Source organism: Marmota monax, unplaced genomic scaffold (genome assembly GCF_021218885.2).
Source record: "Marmota monax isolate L192 unplaced genomic scaffold, Marmota_monax_Labrador192_F-V1.1 WCK01_AAM20220418_F8-fsc00190, whole genome shotgun sequence".
NCBI lineage: Eukaryota > Metazoa > Chordata > Mammalia > Rodentia > Sciuridae > Marmota > Marmota monax.
The window spans coordinates 1415790-1437801 of NW_026693010.1; the positions used below are offsets into that span (position 1 = coordinate 1415790).

Consider the following 22012-nt stretch of genomic DNA (forward strand, 5'->3'; position numbering starts at 1 on the left):
CGAGGGTCATCGCGATGCCGCCGTAGAGCCCCGCCCGGCAGGGGGAGGGGGCAACCGCCATCTTCCCGGAGCTCCTGAACCGACAGCGGGCGGCCCCATTCTCGCGAGACCGCGAAGACCTATGGGAAGGGCGGGGGAGGGGAAGGGAAGGAAGCCGGGCCCGGAGCCGGGGGCGGGCCGCGGCCGCGAGTGGAGCCCCAGGAAGCGGGGGGCGGGGAAAGATGCGATTGACGCGGCCTGCAGACCAATGACGAGCGAGCTCGGGCGGGCCTCCAGCCAATGGGTAGTGCAGCCCGCCGCGGGGGGCGGGCGCCGGGGCCGAGGGTAGCTTGAGCGCGGCGGCGGCGTTGTTCAGTCAGTGCGAGAACATTCCAGAGGTGAGTCTGCGGGGGGCGGCGGCCCGCGCCCCTGCCCAGCGCTCCCGCCCCTCCATCCGCGGGCCGCCGGCGGGGCAGGCGCCGCCCGGCCGCCCGCGGCTCACGGCCGTGTCCCCGCCAGGTCGCCAGGCTCGGCGCTGCCGGTGTGGACGCGGACGTCGCTGGGACAGCCCTTCCCGCTGCTCGGCGGCGGCACCTGCCCGGCCGCCCTCCGCTCGCCCGCCCCGCCGCTCCGGACCCGGTTTATAGCGCCTCTTCCTCCCAGTCCCGGGCGAGCCGCGTTGGGTTTATGTCTTTATTTGACGAAAACGGTGAGTCGCGGGCGGCGGGCCATGGCGGCGGCAAGATGGCGGCGCGGCCGCGTGACCCGCGCGCGTGTGGCGCAGTTTGGGGGGGGCCGCTCGGGGGCGCGCGCGCCGGCGCGGTGAGTCAGCGCGCGCGGGCGGCGGGGCCGCGGCCGCCTCGTCCCCGCCGCCCGGAGGCCGCGCTGCGGGCGGCCCCGGCGATGCTGAACCGCGGGGCGTGTCGCCCCTCTTCTCTTGCAGAGCTGTTGCGCAGCCATTGGTACCTGTATTGGGGAAACATAGCGTACAAGCAAGGAGCTTACAGCCTCAGCGGCGAAAATTTTTTCATGTCAGAGACCGAGAACTCTTGCAGTCGTTTATGTCATCCCTTCTTCTCCAGACAGAAGATACCAAAAAGTTGCAATCAAAGATCTCTTCATCTTATTGATAAAGCCACTAATAAGCCAAAATGTCTGTCAACGTCAACCGCAGCGTGTCAGACCAGTTCTATCGCTACAAGATGCCCCGTCTGATTGCCAAGGTAGTACCTACCGGTCGCCATGGTGGCAGGGAGGCAGCCGCAGCTCTCCGTGGGGTTTCAGGGAAGACGGCGCAAAACTGAAATTCTTATTTCCTCTAGGTTGAGGGCAAAGGAAATGGAATCAAGACAGTTATAGTCAACATGGTTGACGTTGCAAAGGCGCTTAATCGGCCTCCAACGTGTAAGTAAAGCTTTCCTCGAAGCGTGTACACTAGGGGGTCTAGGACAGTCTTTGAATTGTAAAACTTCCTGAGTTATATGCTAATTAGGTTAAGGGTTAATTGTGGACTTTAACTTAAGGGTTGCCATAAGTTCACTGCCTAGCCAACATTTCATGAACCCACATCATTTTAAAACAGTGGTGGTTCTTGAATAAAGGTGAATAAGCAGCTAGAGATTGGTTTATTTAGTTCCTTAATATAATCAAGCCTTTCTTTTCTTAACATAGATCCCACCAAATATTTTGGTTGTGAGCTGGGAGCACAGACCCAGTTTGATGTTAAGAATGACCGTTACATTGTCAATGGATCTCATGAGGCGAATAAGCTGCAAGACATGTTGGATGGATTCATTAAAAAATTTGTTCTCTGTCCTGAGTGTGAGAATCCTGAAACGGAACTGGTGAGTGCCATTGAGGGTTTTGTCAAAAAAAGGAGGGGTAGGGAGTGGTGAGACAATACCTGCTTTTGTGGTCAGTTCTGTATTAAAGCTAAAACACGTTCCTGAGAAGACACAGAAGACTTAATTGTAAGTAAAACACCTCACATTTTGGGGTTTTTTTTTTTATACTTTCAAGTAGGTCACCTTAAAAAAAAATGTACGTAAAGGTAGTGTTTTAGATGTCTAGATATTTTCACTCTTTGTTCCAAAAATTCACTTAGAATTTTCATCTTACATTATGGGTAACATACCTATTTTTATTCTTTTGACAGCATGTCAATCCAAAGAAGCAAACAATAGGTAATTCTTGTAAAGCCTGTGGCTACCGAGGCATGCTTGACACACATCATAAACTCTGCACATTTATTCTCAAAAACCCACCTGGTAAGTCTTCATGATGAGCTTAAAGCAATGATCATTGGTAACAAAAGTGGAAAGTATTTGTTGTTATAAAGCCAGAGTGTAAGTAGTTTTTAGTCCTTGGGTTGCATTTTATTGACTGTGAGACTTCCTTGGAAATTGTACTCTTATTTTTATGCTACTAAAGGTGAGAAGAATCTGCCATCAGTTTTTAAGACACATTAGAATGGAAAACGTAGTTCAAGTTGTAAAACAGTATGATGGGGTTGCATCATCTACTTTGGAATTGTTTGTAAATGGGCCTTCCTTTGTTAGGCTTAAATGACCTTAGAACTTTGCAAGCAACACTCTGTGGCAGATTATTGAAACTGTCTGACACAATTTGAGCTTGCTATAGCAAGAAAGTCTAACCTATTCCGGTGTTCTCTTTTCTGTGAGACAAGCCGTTATATGGGCTTAAACAGTGTTCTGAAAAGTGTTGGGTAAAAGCCAGATTGAGATACCCTTGTTCAAGTTGGTTAGGCCCAACATTTTTATTTATTTATTGGTGCTGGGATTGAATTCAGGTGACAAGGGCTTGCTGAATTCCTGAGGCTGGCCTTGAATTTGTGATCCTGCTACCTCACCTTTCCACGTTGATTATAGGCATGTATCATCATGCCTGGCAGAACTAAACTTTTATTTCCTTCATTTTTCCTTGCTGGAATTGCGTGTGTGTGCCATTGCACCTAGCAGGAGGTCCAACTTTTGACTAATCTGGTCATCGAGGCGTCAGACATCACTGTAATCTTGTTCTTACTGTAATACGCCTAATATTTTATGTATCTCCATTCATTGTGTGAGTTTGTTACCTATGAAATACAGTAGGTGGAAATCCCTTAAAAATTACAGTGGTGTCCTGTGATATTTTCTGAGATCAATAGGGGGGCATGATGTTTAAGTATTCTGAGGAGCAGTAAGGTAATATGAACTGTAGGAATGTACCTCCTTCCCAAATACTGGAGATTAAACTTGGACACTTTACCACTGAGCTATGCCCTCAGCCCTTTTTATTTTTTACTTATTTATTATTTTTTGAGAGAGAGGGTTAGTCTCCTGATTTGCTTAGATTATAGGCATGTATCACCATGCCTGGCAGAACTAAACTTTTATTTCCTTCATTTTTCCTTATAGAGAATAGTGACAGTGGTACAGGAAAGAAAGAAAAGGAAAAGAAAAATAGAAAGGGCAAAGACAAGGAAAATGGTTCTGTATCCAGCAGTGAGACACCACCACCACCACCACCAAATGAAATCAGTCCTCCTCCACATGCTGTGGTGAGTGTAGGCTTGAGAGCCTAGTGGGCACTCAGTTGTATAAAGTAGCTGGCACTTTGTTGAAGTGGGCAGAAATGATGAAACTAGCCTTCAGTTAAATATTAGAACAGTATTTTGGATTCCAAGTGTTGCCAGTTGCTTGAGTTTTGGTGGGAAAATAATCTTTGTAAATCTGAAGTATTTTTATATTTTAAAAAAGTGTGCCTTTGACCAAACATTTTGATTTTGTAAACAGGAAGAAGAGGAGGATGATGATTGGGGAGAGGATACAACTGAGGAAGCTCAGAGGCGTAGAATGGATGAAATTAGTGACCACGCAAAAGTTCTGACACTCAGTGATGATTTGGAAAGAACTGTAGAAGAGCGTGTCAACATCCTGTTTGATTTTGTTAAGGTAAAACATTTGCTTGATCTACCGTTGAGCTTCAGCCCAGCTTTTGTGCTTTTTAGATATTTCTTACTTTTTTTAGTTGTTGATGGACCTCTGTTTTTATTTATATATATATGCAGCACTGAGAATCAAACCTAAGTGCCTCACTCAGGCTAGGCAAGCGCTCTACCACTGAGCCACAACCCCAGCCCAATAATTGAAAAGTAACTTCTGTTACTTTCAAATACTCTTATTTTCGCATTTCTTTTTCTTCATCTAAGAAAAGTTTTTGGAAGGTCATTAAGAGTTGTGTCACTTGCAATTTTGTATCATTTAGAAATGCAAATTGAAGAAATAAGGAGACTAACCTGATAGCTTTTTTTTTTAAGTAGTTGAACCACAGTACCTTTATTTTATTTATTTTTATGTGGTGCTGAAGATCGAACCGAGAGCTTCACATGTGCTAGACAAGCACTCTGCTCCTGAGCCACAACCCCAGCCTGATATCTTTCATTTATTTATTTATTTATATTCCATTGGGCACAATATTTTTATTTTATTTATATTCATGTGGTGCTGAGGATCTAACTCAGGGCCTCAAAGGTGCTAGGCAAGTGATCTACCACTGAGCAAAACCCCCAGTCCCTTAACTGGTATCTTGAGCCTAGTGAAAACATGCCAACATTTCACTGAATTGTTTTCTTTTTATTTGCAGAAAAAGAAAGAAGAGGGTATCATTGACTCATCAGACAAAGAAATTGTCGCAGAAGCAGAAAGGCTGGATGTAAAAGCCATGGGCCCTCTTGTTCTAACTGAAGTTCTTTTTAATGAGAAAATTAGAGAACAGATTAAGAAATACAGGCGCCATTTCTTAAGAGTAAGCAAATTGTTTTGGACTCATGTGAGATTATGGTGTGTGTCCTTGGTACTGTTTTTAATCACTTTTATTCATTTTTTGTCATCCTGAAAGAGGAGCTAATTTTTATAAACCTTTGAGCATCTGCAAATGTGTACTTGACCTTTGATGTAGAGAGTATGTAATGTAGGGATATTTTGTGTTTTGACTTTTTTGACTCACTATAAGCCGTACTTTTAAAAAAGCAGTCTTAAGGAAATGAATATATTTGAGTATTAGAATTGTCAAGTTACACCATGTAAAAAAAGTTTGTTAATGCCAAGTATCTGTTTGCAGTTTTGTCACAATAACAAAAAAGCTCAACGATACCTTCTTCATGGTTTGGAGTGTGTGGTGGCAATGCATCAAGCTCAGCTCCTCTCTAAGATTCCACATATCTTGAAGGAAATGTATGACGCAGACCTTTTAGAAGAGGAGGTCATCATCAGCTGGTCGGAAAAGGTGGGGAATGTAAAAGTGGGCTTTTCCAGTTCAAAACTATTGAAAAAGATCATTGTGGTTCTTTTGTCCGAGTTAATAATTACTACATAATCTGTCTGCATTGAAGTATAATCCCCTGTGCTTATCTGATGTAACTTGTGATTTCCGTAATGTCATCTTGACGATTGCAACAGCAGAAATTGCTTAGACTTTGTGCATTTGCTAGATACATAATACACATTCCATGGAGGATTCAAAATTGTATCATGATGCCAGGTACAATAGCCTGGAATCTCCCAGTAACCTGGGAGGCTAAAGCAGGAGAATAGCAAATCTGAGGTCAAACTCAGCAATTTAAAAATGGCTGGGAATGTAGCTCAGTAGTAAAAAGTCTTTCCTAAGAAAATTGTACTGGACTTTTTTTAGACCTCTAAGAAATACGTATCAAAAGAACTTGCCAAAGAGATTCGTGTCAAAGCAGAACCATTTATAAAGTGGTTGAAGGAAGCAGAGGAAGAATCTTCTGGTGGTGAAGAAGAAGATGAAGATGAGAACATTGAGGTAAACGCTGGGGAAGTTGGTTAGTGCAGTGTTGATGGTGCGTGTCTGAGAGTGGTGGTAAAAATTAGGGGTGATTCCAAATTTAAGATTAGAGATGAGATAAAATACAGCCTTTCAATAGGAAGAGTGATGGGTAGCATGTTAGGTAACTTGGGTTTTATATGATAAAACTCTAGGAGGAACGATAGCTACATTGAAGCAGTTCTCCTTTGTTACCACTTGATTTATATTTTAATGGTAAATTTATTGGGGCAAGGTATGTAATTGGTAAAATCATTTATTTTATCAGGTGGTGTACTCAAAGACTGCCAGTGTACCGAAAGTTGAAACTGTGAAGTCTGACAACAAGGATGATGACATTGATATTGACGCCATTTAAAAGAATGGATGCAACCTAGCTTAACAGTGTAATGCTGCAAATTTTTCTCCATTATCAGCCAGAAGTGCAACATGTATGTGTAAAAGCTAAAATGGCTTAACATCATGCTACACTTTAATACTAAAAATCTATTACTGTGAGTGGTCTGTAATTAGCCCAATGAGACATCTAGGAAGTCCATACACACATCAGTGAGCAGATGTAGTTTGCTTATTTATAGCATGTTTCTTTTGGAAAAACTAGTGGTGGACACATTTGGATCACATTTATACAGTTATAAAAATAAAGATTTGATTTTGGTCATTCTTCAGATTTTGGGCTCTGAATGACTTAGCTAAAGTAATTGGCTCCTTTTAAAAAGTGGTGCCATCATTTAACCTGACATGGTCCTTGGAGCCTGGTAGATTTTGTTAGGTGCTGAGACCATTCAGGGGTTTTCGGCAGAATGTAAACAAACTTGTTTGTAATGATCTTACTGAGCTGTTAAATCTAGTACTTTTGAATTTTTTTAGTCCCTCAAATTGGCATCTGGCAATTTTTTTGTGCTGAGGTAGACTGATAATCAAATGACAGTGCAACATTTTGTTGAGAAATAAAAATAACCTGAGTGTCCTATAAATAATTTTAAGAACTAGTTTTGAAGTTTGGAGTTGTGATTTTTCAGTTCATGTGCACTAGCCCCCAATTTTAGTCTTTGGAGTCATGTGCATTGCACGTTGGATGAGCCAGGGAAAAATTATTACATTAACAAATAAGTATTTTAATGTGTATGTAGTGGTTGCTTTGTACCAAGAGAAAACTCAAACTTTGAGGTGTGATTAAATAATAAATTCTGATTTTAGTTGGGGGAAACAGGGAAAGGTGCATTTAATCTCTAGCAAGAACTGAGCAGCTTTTCAGCTTTTACCCTTAAGGTTTAAATTATAATTTCAAAATGTTGAGACATTCTATCTTGTGTTCAGTATGTATTGCGCCCCCCTCCCCCCCAAAAAAAATATCGTGGTTTATTCAATGCCTTTTACATTTGGACACGTAGCTTATGCTGTTTTAGATTTTGGTTATTGCCTTGCCAAAATAAGTGTTGCTATATTTCAAACTGGATTTTTTTTTTCCCAAAAAAAATCTTATTTAAAAAAGAAACAAGTTAAAGGCATATTTCTAAGTCAGAGCCTATATTTTGGTGTAAGACTTGGGAGGGATATTTTTTACTTCACATTGAATATAGCTGGGCTCCCAAGAAGTTTGGATGATGGCCATTGGGTGTAGGTGATGAGTCTGAGAGCCCATCCAGGGCCTTGGATTTGGACTGACACAGGTGAATTTCTTATGCAGTTAGCTGATGAAAACTTTTGATTGGGGTTCTGACTTTTGAGTTTATAAAAACTTTGCATTTATTCTTTTCCACAAAAAGTGCATTCCAGGCATTGCAAAGTCCATGTGGTTAATTTTGTGTGGAGCACTGGCTCACATTATTTAGCTCTTGTTTGTGACCCATCTCACAGATTATGAGACTTTAATGACATGTATATAAAAGTTTTTCACATTGAAAGTATACAAATATTTGAAAATAAAACCTTGTTAGCTTGACACTTTACAGAAATAAAAACCTAACAGTCTTAACATGGACAGAACATAGATCTCCCTCTGCCTTTTGATAGATTCTAGTGAGTGAAGAGCAGGAGCTATATACCTGAAGGGAACATGCTTTGTCACACCAAAGAGGGGACTTTTGCAAACTCCTGTAACCTAGGTCAGATTCTTTGGGCAAGGCCCATTTGCTGTCATTAACTAGATTCTATCAGAGGTGCTGGTGACCCATGTAGAGTGTACTTACTACACGTGTCAAGCTGATGAAGTGGTTGTTGTAGAGCTGTGTGGCTTTTACTCTAAGGGAAATGTGTCAGGGCTTCTCAACACTAAGGGAGAGGGTTAGGGCTTAGACCAGTGTTAAGTCTGGTGCCAAACTTTAGTGGAATTCAAATTCACATGATCTGGATTTAATTCACAGGTAACCTAATAGAGTAATCCACTTTGCTCTATTGAATTGTCTTAAAATTTCCTGTTTCAAACAGCTGCATTACTTGATTAAAACAATGTTAAAATTCTGTTTTGTCTCTGCTTTAATGTTAAAGTTAACCTAAGTTTTGGGGGGTTTTTTTGTTTTAGGATATGGATGTGCCTCACACATGCTAGGCAAGCATTCTGCCACTCAGCCACAACCCCAGCCCAAGTTTTTGTTATAATTTTATAAGTTCAAAACCTTGAAATCCCTGTAGCAGCTGTAGTTTGTTCTTTCTGTAGGGATATATATCAGTCCTACACACAAAGTGTTGCAAATTTCATTGGTTATTGCTGTAGTAGCATGAGTTGGCTATGAACTGCAAGTCTGGGCCCCCCCCCCGCCCCAAATGTTTTGTATTGTGTGGTGTGGGAATCAAACCCAGGGCAAACATTCTGTTGCTGAAAGTTTAGTCCTTGTCCCCAATGCCAATCCAATAACAAGGACACACGAGAAAAAGGAAGAAGGTTTATTGCTTGGCTATCAAGGAAAAAACAGAATTCCTGTCCCTTCAAAGGCTATGATTCTGCGCATCTGAACAGGAGGCTTTTATAGAGGTGATTCAGGAAAGAATGAGAGATTAGGGAGGAGAAGTTAAGGGAAAAGAAGATTTGGGGAAAAGAAAAGGTAAGTTTCAAAGCCACAAAGAGTAGTAGTCAGAGAATCAAGTGAACCTTTGTCATTACAATTCTACCAGAATTGAGCTGTGTGGCCCAGTGGCCCTTTTTTTAAATTTTTAAAATTCTATATGTGTAATTCATAACATACACAGCACAATTTTTCAAATCTTTGGTTGTATGCAATAAGTATACTCACACCATTCATGTCTTCGTACATGTACTTTGGATGATGGTGTCCATCTCCTTCCACCATTTCTAACCTGATGCCCTCTCCCACCCCTTTGCCCTATCTATAGAGTTCATCTCTTCCTTCCATGTTTCCCCTCCCTACCCCACTATGAATTAGCTTCCTTAATATCAAACATTGGGCATTTGGTTTTTTGGGATTGACTGACTTAGCATTGTCTCCTCCAGCTCCATCCATTTACCAGCAAATGCCATGATTCTATTCTCTTTCATTGCTATGTAATATTGTGTATGTATACCACATTTGTTTAATCCATTAATTTACAGGACACCTTGATTGCACAATTTAGCTATTGTGAATTGTGCAGCTATAAACATTGATGTGCCCAGCCCCCTTTTTTATTTTGAGAGTCTTGCTAAATTGCCCAGGAATGGTTATTGTTACAGGTGGTGAACTAGGCATTTAATCCCAGGGTGCTTTCCTCTGAGCTACATCCCCAGCCCAGTTTTATTTTGTGTCAGGGTCTCCTTAAGTTTCTGAGGCTGGCTTTGGAATTTGGATCCTCTTGACTTGGCCTCTCCAGTGTCTGGAATTAACAGGCATGTGCCACGCCAGTTAATTCTTGAAATCTGGTGCTTTCTAGGGAATTCAGATTCCAAATACCTATATAACTGGGACACAGCATGAATCTCCAAGAATGAAAGGATGGGGAATGACTGCTTTTCAAACAGGCCCTTCTGAAGTTGATAAACTGGAGACTGGTTTGAGAATGGGTGGGAAGGTGTTTCCTTATCCAGTGTTTCCTCTTAGGGGATATGGAGATTGGGCCTTGAGCTGCTGCTAGTCTTGATTCCTGCATCCGGTCACACCTAGTGCTGAGTTGTGTTTATTTGGTACTGGGGATTGAGCCCAGGGTGTTTAATCACTGAGCTACACCCCAGCCCTTTAGTCTCACTAAACTGCTTCTCCAACTTGTGATCCTCCTGTTTCAGCCTCCTGAGTCACTGGAATTACAGAGGCATATGCCACTGCACCCAAATGAGATGTGTTTAAAACCAAATAAATTTGTTCTGCGTGCAGTTCACTTACGACTTTTTTTTTTTTTTTTAACAAAGCAAACCATTTGAGATTACGGGGATGTTGCTCAGTGGTTGAGTACCTCTGAAGTCAGTCCCCAGTATACTCCACCCCCTACACACACACACACACACACAAAAATTAAGTGTGCTGACAGCTTTGCAGATAATCCTTGCTTATCAAGTTCTACCTGTTTAATATTCTATAATAACCTCAAAATGCAAAGTTGGCCTGTCTATTGTCTTGACAATTCTTACATTCCCACTAGTGTAGTGGTATGTAGCCTGTAATCCCAGCTATTGAGGAGTCAGGCAGGATTGCAAGTTTTTGAGACCAGCCTGGGCAATTTAGCAAGACCTTGTCTTGAAAAGGACTGGGAATGTAGATAAGGCAGGATGTAGATTCAGTGTAGATAAATGGTAGAGCACTTGCCATGTCCTAGCTTCTAGGATTGTTCAATCCCCGGCACCATGAAAATTATAGCCTTTCTCCCTATTCCAAAGTTCCCAAGAAGTTTCAGTACCAAGAATAGTACTGCAACTTTTGAGACCAGCCTGGGCAATTCAGCAAGACCCTGTCTCAAAAATTAAAAAGGACTGGGAATGTAGCTCAATGGTAATACAGTCTTGTTATTTCCAGTACTGTGTAGAGCTTGATTTTTTAAAAAGACACTATAGAGTGACATGAGTAAATTACTTGCCAAAAGTAACATGCTGCCTTGTGTGCCTGAGTCCCACCCTGAGTCATTGTTAACAGGTTGGAAGCTTGGGGTTTATATCCACCTGCAACAGGGTCCTGACCCAGCTGAGGGCCTTTGGGGAGCAAAATCTCCATGAATCATGGTGAAAAAATTGAACACCAAACCATGTGCTGTGATGTGGGCATGATTACTAAAGAGGAATTATTCTCACGAAGAGTGAGCAGCTTTGGCCATGGGCTCCCCACTGGGATGTACCACAGGTATTTTGTCACAGCAATGGAAAACTGACTTAATTTCTGAAAAGTGAAAGCAATTCCCATGTCTAAGATGGGAATGTGGCTTGGGGAAGATGACAGGCCCTCATAGGCAAGAAAGAATTTGTATCCCCCTGCTACCCAGGAGATGAAATTGCTATGGGAACAAGAACAGGGGTGCTGTGTGACTGACCCAGTAGCAGCCACAGAGAGAGAGAGGACAGATGAATGTGTACTTGAGCCTGGACAGGTTGGGTCCTAGGCAGCCATGTCTATCCAAGGCAGTGTCAGGATGGAGAGGTGAACAGGTTCAACCCCTGTCCCACAGGCATAACATTTCCAAACGCCCAGAGCAATAGACCTTCCCTTTCTGGGGACAGGGTCTCCTATTGAGAACCTGCCTAGAGACCAGCAATCAGGAGGGGTCCCCAGAAGTTCACAGTCTTAAGTAGCCACAGGATTTTTTTTTTTATTGTCTCCAGGTTGGGACAACCCAACAAAGTTGCAGGTTTGGAGTCCTCAGATTTGGTCCTCTGTTAAACAAGTTCTTTTGATGATGGTGCAAAGTAATCCTGAATTGCTAAGTAATTTGGGAGAAGGGAACAGCTTTCCAAAAGATTCACTCGATAATGGGATCATTGAGGAACCTCACTGCACAAATCTGGCCAGAGGCACCAGCAGGTCCAGCTTTGTGGATGTGTACTGTGGTTTCAATTCCAAAGCACTTTGGAAAAGGTGAAACTCTGAAGATAGTGAAAAGATCAGGGGTGAACAGGTGGAACACACATTTTGAAGGCAATAGCACTTCTCCATGAGATACCATAATGGACATGTCATTACACATTCGTCCAATTCCATACAATGTACAAGAGTGACTCTGATGTACACCATAGACTAAAAGGATGAGATATAGTAACCAGTCAAAATACTTTGAAAAATGAGCTGGGTGTGGTGGCTCATGCCTATAATCCCAGCAACTTGGGTGGCTGAAGCAGGAGGATCATAAGTTCAAAGCCAGCTTCAGTGATTTAGCAAGGCCCTGGGCAACTTGGTGAGACCCTTTCTCAAAAAGTGAAAAGGGCTGGGGGTGTGGCTCAGTGGTTAAGTGCCCATAATGGAGTGAATCTGTGAGAGAATAAACTTGCTTTTTTTATGAGATCATGTCTCACTACGTTGCACCTGCCTTTGTAAACTTGGGTTTTTAGGTGTAGCAATATACTATTTATAAAAGCATTACTTAAAAGGATAAAGTTTGAAAGTAAAAGGATTAGGAAATGCTTACCATATAGTAGAAATGCACAAACCGAATCTCAGAAAAAAAATAGATTTTAATGAAAAGAAATTGGGAAGAAAGAGGATCCTTATGAAGTGATAAAAGACACAATACATCAGGAATGGCAGTTCCAGCTGGGTGTAGCTCAGTGGTGGAGTGCACACTTAGTGTGTACAAGGCCCTGGACTCAATCCCCATCTCTATGAAAAGAAAAAGAAATGGCAGTGCTGTCCTATGATGTACCTGATGACATACCTTCAAAATGTAAAGCAAAAGTACATGAAAGCACCACAGTAAAATAACACACCCATCAGAAGAGCTAAGCTCTAGAGTCTGACAACATCTGACAGCTTCTCACAAAAAGGGAACACCTGCTTCATGAACCAGTGATCCCACTCCTAGAGAATTCCACAACCAAGAAAAATGAAAACATATGTTCATGGAAACACTGTATGGGAATGGTCAGTCAGATCAGCTTTTTTTATAGTATCCCAAACCTTGAACATCCAAGACCCATCACCAGGAAAGTGGATAAACAAACTATATCACATTGATAAATTGGGATATTGCCAATAAAAAGAAGTGGACTGCAGATGCTCACACAAATACATGAATCACAAAAACGGACCTTACCAAAAATACATAGGATCCCATGTATGTGACGTGCTAGAACAGCCTACACTAATCTGTGATGAAAAAAACATTGCTTCTACAGGTGAATGGGGTGAGGGTTAATGGACAGGGCAGGGAAAAATCCCATGGTGACAGCAGTATTCTCTATATTGATAGGAATTGGAGTTACATAAGAGTGTGTGCTTGTCAAAAATTTGTTTTTTTCAAGTGAGACCTAGTGGCCATGCCTGTGATCCCAGGAATTTGGGAGGCTAAGGCATGAGAGTCTCAAGTTTGATGCCAGCCTCGGCAGGACCTGTCTCAAAAAAAATAAAAAGGACTGAGGATGTACTTCAGTGGTAAAGCATTTCTGGGTTCAATTCTTAGAACCTTCAATTTATTTTTTTTGTTTCATTGCATGTCAATTTTACCTTTAAAAAAGAAAATATTGAACTTAGTTACTGATGTACATGTAAAAGTGTTTCTGAATGAAATATATTGATATTTGCAACTATATTTGAAGTACATTCAATAGAGATGGATTGATTGATGGATAGAGGGGAGGGATAGATTGATGGATATATGATAAAGCAAATACAGTACAATGTTAACTAAATAACATTCATAATCACTTTACAATTCTTTCAACAGTTTCATGCTTTTGAATTTTTCATAATAAAACATTGGAAAACATGGACTAGGGTTGTAGCTCAGTGGTAGAGCACTTGCCTAGCATGTGTGAGGTACTGGGTTTGATCCTCAGCATGACACATAAATAAATAAGTAATCCAGACATGGTGGCAAATGCTTGTAATCCCAGTGGCTCAGGAGGCTGAGGCAGGAGGATTGCGAGTTCAAAGCCAGCCTCAGCAAAAGCAAGATGCTAAGCAACTCAGTGAGACCCTGTCTCTAAATAAAAAACAAAATAGAGCTGGTGATGTGGCTCAGTGGTCGAGTCCCCTGAATTCAAAATCTCCATACCCCCCCCCAAAAAAAAAAAAAAGACTCAAGGATGCCTTCAATTGTGCTGAGGGAGAAAAAGGATATTCCCATCTTTCAGGAATGAGGGAGAGATAAGGCATGGTCATACCTGCAGCAACTGAGACCTGTCCACCAGCAAGTGGACCAGCACTAAAGGAAATGCTGCAAACCTGCTTCTTGCAGAAAGAGGCAGGTCCCAGGTGGCAGGAGTGGAGGATGCACATGACCTCCAGAATAACTTCACCTAAATTATAGTAAAAGTGGGAGGGAGAGGACAGCAGTCAAGGAAGGAAGAAAACAATGCACAGCAGACGTGTTGAACAGAAGGTGTGAAGTAATAAGGTAGATCTAAACCCAGGCATACCATTACCTGAACTAAGTTACAGTCAAAAGAAAGAATTACGACTAGATTTAAAAACACACACTCATTATATGCTGTTTAAGGAACACATTTAACAACAACAGTTGAAAGTAAAATGAAAGAAAAAGAAATACCAATGAATTAGATAACCACTAATACTGTGATAAAGGGGCTGGAAAGAATAGCTCAATAGTTGTGGATTTGCCCAGCATGCACAAGGCCCTGGGTTCAATTCCCAACACCACAATGTATATATTGCCAGAGATACAAAATACACTTTCTAAAGATAGAAGATCAATTCACAGAAAGGGGAAATGATTGACCTCTTCAAAATACATGAAACAAAAATTGATAGAATTAGTCTCCAGAACCAGACCAATAGTCTAGACCCAAAAGTTCAGAAATCAAAGCAGCTTAGCTACAGAACATGCCCCACAACAACTGAGGAACACACGTCCTTTCACTTCTCCAATGTAGACTACTTGTCTGAGTGGTTTCTTATGAAGTCAAACATATACTTGCCCTGTGACCCATCAATCCCCCTCCCAGGTCTTTACTCATGAGTAATGAAAATACATTCACGGGGCTGGGGATGTGGCTCAAGTGGTAGCGCACTTGCCTAGCATGCATGAGGCACTGGGTTCGATTTTCAGCACCACATAAAAGATATTGTGTCCACCTAAAACTAAAAAATAAATATTTAAAAAAACACATTCACGGGGCTGGGGATGTGGCTCAAGCGGTAGCATGCTCGCCTGGCATGCGTGCGGCCCGGGTTTGATCCTCAGCACCACATACAAAAAAACCCAAAGATGTTGTGTCCACCTATCATAACTAGAAAATAAATATTTAAAAATTCTCTCTCTCTCTCTCTCTCTCTCTCTCTCTCTCTTTAAAAAAAACCACACACACAAAAACCACACATGCGTATGTATAGCAGCCTTATTCATATTTGCCAAACACTGGAAACAATGCAAGTAGCCTTGAACTGATGGCTGAGTAAGCCAACTGCAGCACATTTTAAGAAACAGACTATTGCTGTATGCCATAACGTGGATGCATCTCAGATCTCAGATATGCCACCTTTATATTGCGCCAAGTATAAAATTCAGGATTAGAAGGCACTAGCTTGCAGTATTACAATGAAATAATAACTGAGACGAGCTACTCATGTAGTAAAGGAGGTTTATTTAGCTCACAGTTTTTAAAATAACATTTTTTGCTAGTTGTGTATGGACAGCATGCCTTTATTTTATGTTTATTTTTATGCAGTGCTAAGGATTAAACCCAGTGCCTCACCCATGCTAGGCAAATGCTCTACCACTTAGCTACAGCCCCAGCCCATAGCTCACAGTTTTGAAGACTCAAGGGTAGGGCACTGGTACTGGGTCAGTTCCCAGCTGGGTTACATCATGGTGACATCAATGGCCGGAGTTGGGGCAGGTGCAAGCAAGCAACTACATCTCGAATCGAGCAGAGAAGTCTGGGTAGGACCAAACCCAAACTCATTACAGTCTTCTCATGAGAATTACCAAAGGGATACCTAGAGAAGTACCTCATGCCCCAGTGACCCAGGGACCTGCCACCAGCCCCCTGCAGAAGGTTTCGCCACTCCCAATAGCATGCACAGAGAATAAGCCTTTAATCCCAGTAGACCCTCGGGGGACACAAACCATGTTCAAAACACAGCAGCCTCTTGCCTGTGATTCCATTTCCCTGGTGTTCTAGGAAGGCAAAGCTGTGGGAAAGGTCAGGACAGACGGGTGAGTGCCAGACCCAGGCAGCAGCGGTTACAAAGGAACATCGGCAGCTGGCAACTTCAGAGGGGGATGAAATTGTTCTCAGATTGCAAGCGTTTCTTGAAATTCATAAGACAGTGCACCAAACAAATGAATATTAACATGTGAAGAAAGTTTAGTCACTATCTAAAATAGGAATAGAAGGAAACTATAATATGATTAAGCCCATTTAACAAAAAACATCAGCAGGCAATATTAAATGGAAAATATTAAAACCTTTTTCATTTAAATCAGGAACAGGACAGAACATCACTGAGAGGAGTCCCTGTTGCAGGCTGTGCTTCTGGAACCTGAGTGAAAGTAGTTAGAGCCAGAGATGGCCCTATGACGTGGTGGTAGGCAGGCTACTAGTCCCCAAGGTGCTGTGGAAGGGCGATAGCCGAAAGGCTCACCCGTGTTCCCGGGTAGACAGCGACATCCACCCATGGTCGGCCCAAGGGTTCTACTTCTGCTTTCTGTCAAAGACAAAGGGACCTAAATCACTTGCAAAATGGACATTGATCCGCTTCACTGACGTGTGGCTTTAACACAGACGGGCTGGGGCGAAAGACACCGTGAGATGCTGAGCTTCAAGGACAGAGTCAAGAGCCTCCCCAGGTTTGAGGCCTGCCAGGAAACGCCTCCCCCCACATCCCATGAAAGGTGAGGCACTGTACCTGGCATCTCCCACCACTAGGAGGAAGCACAGGGTCTGCTCCGGCTCTCCAGGATCTTGGGGGAGCACTGTTCTCACTTGGGAATGTGGATCCAACCCTTTATTAGGACTGGCCAGGAATAGGGGGGTGTTTAGAATTGGGTCAAGAGCAAACAGGGCTTGTTCCAGGGGCCACACAAGCACCAGAGCTGCGCAGCAGATACAGTACAACCAGAGGTAAGACAGTTTGAATATGTCCCCCAAGTTTTATGTGTTGGAAACTCAACCTAAAATTCATATGCTGATGGTGTTTGGAGGTGGGGCCTTTGGAAGATAATGAGGATTAGGCAAGATCTCAAGGGTGGGGCCTTGTGATTGCAACAGTGGCTTTATAAGAAGAGGAACAGAAACCTGAGCTAGCAGTTAACCCTGTCTCACCACATGATGCCCTGTGACTTCTCATGAAGCAGCATGGCCCACACCAGAAGCCGGTACCAGGCTTTTAGACTCCCTGCCTCCAGAACCGTGAGTGAGAGAAACTTTTATTCTTTATAGTTAACCAGGTACTTTACAATTAATCTGGCACTCTATTATAGCAACAGAAAAGACAAGAGATATCTGTGCTTGAAGAAGATGCTATGTGAGTCTCTGGTGAGCCCCCGTAGGAGAGTCACAGTATAGCCCCCTAGGGTTCTTGGGAAAGTCTGTGTATTATGCAGCAGAGAACTATAGGCCATCCAAAAAGTAGCCCTGGCTTATCTGGACCCTGGTTAAAAAAAAAAAAAACAGGTTTCCTATGAGACATTGAGTGTGCAATGGTCAGAACTTCCCCAAATGAGCTGCCTCTGCCAGACCTACCGAGTCTTCTTTCAGGTGGGCCCAACAGCAACCCACCATCTGATTGAAGTGACACATCTGGGGCATGGCACAGCAGGCCCAAAGGACACAAACAGGCCGCTCCCAGGTCACCTTCTACAATCACACCAACACCATTCCTCAACTCATACCTATGGCCTCAGGAGATTTCACAGTGACCAGCTGATTGGGGAAAGCACCACTTGATTCCAGATGGATCACCTCAGTATTTGGGGGCAGAAGAAAATACACAACAGCCTCAGTCAGGTGTTCCTGAAAGACAGGGATGGAGGACATTCTCCCAAAGGCAGAGCTTCCAGCCATGTAATTTGTCATTCACTTTGAATAGGGAGAAAAATGGCCAAGTGAGACCATGTGTGAATTTGTGGACAGTGGGGAATATATTTGAACTGGGGAAAAGCTCCCCATATGTTTCCACTGCGCTCAGTATAGCAAATTGGTAGTTTAAATTGATATTTACTAGGAAAACTGGCAAACACTGCAAATCAGGGCCTGATTTGTTTCTTTTGTGTGGATTGCCTGAATTAAGAAAGTGATGGATTGCCTATAGCCATTATTTTGTTAATTGCATCCAAAAAATGAGGAAGTTTTTTAAAACTCTTTTTAAATTTTTTAGTTATAGATGGACACAACACCTTTAATTTGCTTATTTATTTTTATGCCGTGCTGAGGATCAAACCCAGTGCCTCACACATGCGAGGAAAGCACTCCACTGCTGAGCCACAACCCCAGCCCCTGAGGAAATATTTTTCCAGTATTCTAAAACTGTGTCAGATTGAGCAAAGGGGTCACCTGTATCCTGGACATGCAAGTGAAGTTCTAATGTGCTTTCTTGGTCATTGTCTTACTGTTGTTTTCATCATTAAACAAAATATCCCCCAACACTGAAGTCAGAGCTACCCAGAGAACTGATGGGTAAACACGTCACGGGTCTGGAGAACAAGACATGGAAGCAGCTCACTGTCAACCACCTCCAGGCTCTGTGGTTGAGGTCCAGGGGTTAGAATGGGTCTTATGCCATGGGAGACAGTACAAGTTTTGTTGGCCCTAAAGCTGTGGCTGCTACCCAGTCACTTAGGGCTCCTCCTCGGGACTGTTGATGGTGCTACATAGGGAGGCAGAGCAGGGAGGGCTCAGCCAGCTCTGTGAGCACAGCAGCAGAGCCCCACAGACAACCAGGCTAGGCAATCCTGGTCTTAGAGTCCATAGGCAGGAAGGCCTCCTAAGGGAGCTGGCTGGAAGGACCCAGTGGAGAAGGTGGGGTGGGCAGAAGGCAGAGAGAGAAGAATGAGGGGAAAGAATGAGGAAAGGGAGAGGGGCGTTACAGCCTCAGGACTAAGGCAGCAGCCAGGTGGGACTCTTCTCCCTAATCCTCCTTCTGTAAATGTCCTCACTCCAGAATACTAGAGAAGTCGTGCCTGGTCAGGGTGGCCTTGCTGTGTGAAGCAAGTGGGTCTGAGCCTATTAGGAGCCTGCCCAGTGCTGACACAAAACCACCATGCCCACTCTGCTCTGCTCCTGCCCAGATTTCTTCCAGAGCATGCAAGTAGACATAAATCTTTCTTGTTTAAGCCACTATTATATTTTTTTCCTGATATATGCAGCTGAACTTAGTCCTAACTGATACAGAGGGGAAGATAAACAGTCCCCTACAAGATGGGAGGAATTTGGAAGATTTCTCCACCCAATGTCAGAGCAGACAGAAGGCCTAAGCCAGGGCCTGGCTTACCCTGAACCAGATGGAAAGAAAGAACTCGGCTGATGCGCAAGCACAGTGCAGGGCCACCGAAACGAAGCCAGAAGCTGAGCGCCATGAAGGACTAAAAGAAGAAGAAAGGCTGAGGGAGACTGCTGCTCAGAGGTGGCTGCTGTGACCGGAACAGTGTGTCCCCCTAAAATCCCTGTGTGGGAGTCCTAACCCCCAGTGTGAGAGGATTTGGAGACAGGACCTTTGGGGGTAGTTAGGCTTAGATGAGGTCAGAGGTGGGGTCTCACAAAGGGATCAGTGCCCTGATAAGCAGCCACCAGAGAGCTCAGTTTCTGCCTGCCAGTGAGGACCCAGCAAGGAGGCAGTCATCCACAGCCAGGAAGGGAGCCTCACCAGAACACACCTGCCGAGGCAGGAGGACAGGCACCTCATCTTGGACTTCCCAGCCTCTGGAGTAGTCAGAAAGCAATCCTCTGTTGTTTATAGTGCTGTTCTGTTGTGGCAGCTGGAAAAGACCAAAGAGCGCTTCCTACCAAATGCAAGCTGGGATCCTGGGCTGCATTCTGCAGTTTGTTTTTTAATCTGCAAAGGAAAATTCAGCAATGTTAAAACAAAAAGACAAGCATAGGAACAAGAGTGGAGGAAACTCAACTGATGGCAGAAAGGAACTTGCCCAACTGCACTTCTGTGTGACAGAACTGAGAGACCTGGGCAGCATGGGAGCTCAAGACAGGACCCCAGGACCAAGCCACGGACACTACATATCGAATGGACTCCCAAACATCAAGAAACAGAATAGGTACCGCTGAAAGAGAATCTGACAGTGTGAGATGATCACCAGGCATGTGAAATAAAGGGCAAAGAAGTACAGGGAGAGGGGACCATGACATGAGAATGCTCTTCAAACCAGGAATCCAACAATGGAATGAAAGGAAAAATAAAACACTGGATAATTTCTTTGAAATTGAGGAAAATTAACCCTAATAGGCTATTTAAAATGTCTTATTTTAAAAACAATAAGAAGAAACAAAGAAGAAAAATTGTGCTGGGGATGTGGCTCAAGCGGTAACGCGCTCGCCTGGCATGCACGGGGCACTGGGTTCGATCCTCAACACCACATAATGTAAAATAAAGATGTTTTGTTCCCCGAAAACTGAAAAATAAATATTAAAAAAATTCTCTCTCTTCTCTCTCTCTCTTTAAAAAAAAAAGAAAGAAGAAAAATTACAAAAAAAATTTTTTTTGACCATAGGTATTGAGACCCACTCTACATTCATGAACATCAAGGATAAAGAAAGACTTTTTCAGGAATCCAGCCAGAAAAATCAAGTAGCCCATAGATGCCAGGCTGGTTGAGACACCTCCACAGTCGTATTTCATGCAGAAGATATGAACCAGTGAGTGTTCACATAGTTCTATGGAGAAATGTGCCCCCAAACTATTTGACCCAGAAGCCATCATTCAAGCACAAAGGTGACAGAGAGACCTTCCCAAATATAAATTGTCTCAAGGAATATAGCAGCCACCAGCTTTCTGGGAAGAGCAGCTTGATGATGGAATGGAGTCAACCAAGAGATTAATCAACATAATCCACTCCAGAAGGGTGAGGGTATAGCCCTGAGCGCTGAGTCCATCCACTTAAATATTGAAGCACAGGTAAACATCTGGAAGAATTATGATTGAACAGAACAAATATGCCCAATCCAGGGGAGTCAAATTGTGTGCACAGGGAGGGGGATCAGGGGGCTTCTTGGAGAGCTGATAAGATCCTAATCATAAAACCAGGAGTGCTTGCCGCCCTCACAGCTGGAGGCAGCAGGTTACCTCCACAGTAACTATGACCCACAGAATGTGGGATGGCCTTGACTCAGATGGCCCTGCTGATTTGAGAAGGAATGCAAGCTGCTGCAGAGTGTGAAGGAGATGGTGGAAAGAGTAAACATGGGGTTTGTTCCGTGATCCCCAGAAGAAACTGAGAAAGAGAGGCAGGAAGGAAAATCCATGTGGCCTGCTGGCCTTGGATCCTGAGGCCTTCTGTGGAGGAAGAAAAACTCTCTGTCCATGTATCAAGATGCCATATCCCAGGCCTTGAGAAGCCCCTGCTGCCCAGCACTGAAACAGGCTGTAAGTTAAAGTTCTGGGTCAACAGAAGGGTAGGACACCCCACCTTTGGCAAAAATGGGCACCATCCCAAATTGGTATTATCTGAATTGAAACTCCCACTCGGGGAGAGGTATATGCTCTTGATCACACAGCACTTCACAAGCTGTCAGCCCTCAGAGCTCCCCGAGCTCTCAAGACCATGGAGGACTCCCGGGAGCTTTTGCCTATGTGGGTTACATCGATACTTACTGTTTTAGAATAGAGACTGAGAGATGACAAAAACATTCATTGACTCATTTTAAAGGGACAAGAAACTCATTACAGGGCTGGGGATGTGGCTCAAGCGGTAGCGCGCTCGCCTGGCATGCGTGCAGCCCAGGTTCGATCCTCAGCACCACATACAAACAAAGATCTTGTGTCTGCCGAAAACTAAAAAATAAATATTAAAAAAAAAAACTCATTACATATTATCAAATAATATACTTTTGTGTGTGTGGCACTGGGGAGTGAACACAGGAGGTGCTCTGTCACTGAGCTGCATCCCCAGCCCTTCCCCTCCCTCCCTCCCTCCCTCCCTCCCTCCC

The 22012-nt window shown here is 43.4% G+C and overlaps 1 protein-coding gene and 1 non-coding gene across 2 annotated transcripts; both read left to right on the forward strand.

The window, feature by feature from the left end:
* Positions 1–250: 250 nt before the first annotated feature.
* On the forward strand, positions 251–8291 carry Eif5 (eukaryotic translation initiation factor 5). The gene is made up of 12 exons (XM_046453152.2): positions 251–377; positions 499–688; positions 923–1202; positions 1302–1383; positions 1651–1823; positions 2135–2246; positions 3396–3538; positions 3774–3932; positions 4624–4785; positions 5101–5265; positions 5671–5805; positions 6095–8291. Exons 3-12 carry the CDS (start codon positions 1131–1133, stop codon positions 6182–6184), a joined length of 1293 nt encoding a protein of 430 aa, XP_046309108.1. The 5' UTR covers positions 251–377; positions 499–688; positions 923–1130; the 3' UTR covers positions 6185–8291.
* Positions 2562–2687, forward strand: LOC124098377 (small nucleolar RNA SNORA28). The gene has a single exon (XR_006853561.1). It is a non-coding gene; the product is annotated as a small nucleolar RNA SNORA28 (small nucleolar RNA).
* Positions 8292–22012: the final 13721 nt, after the last annotated feature.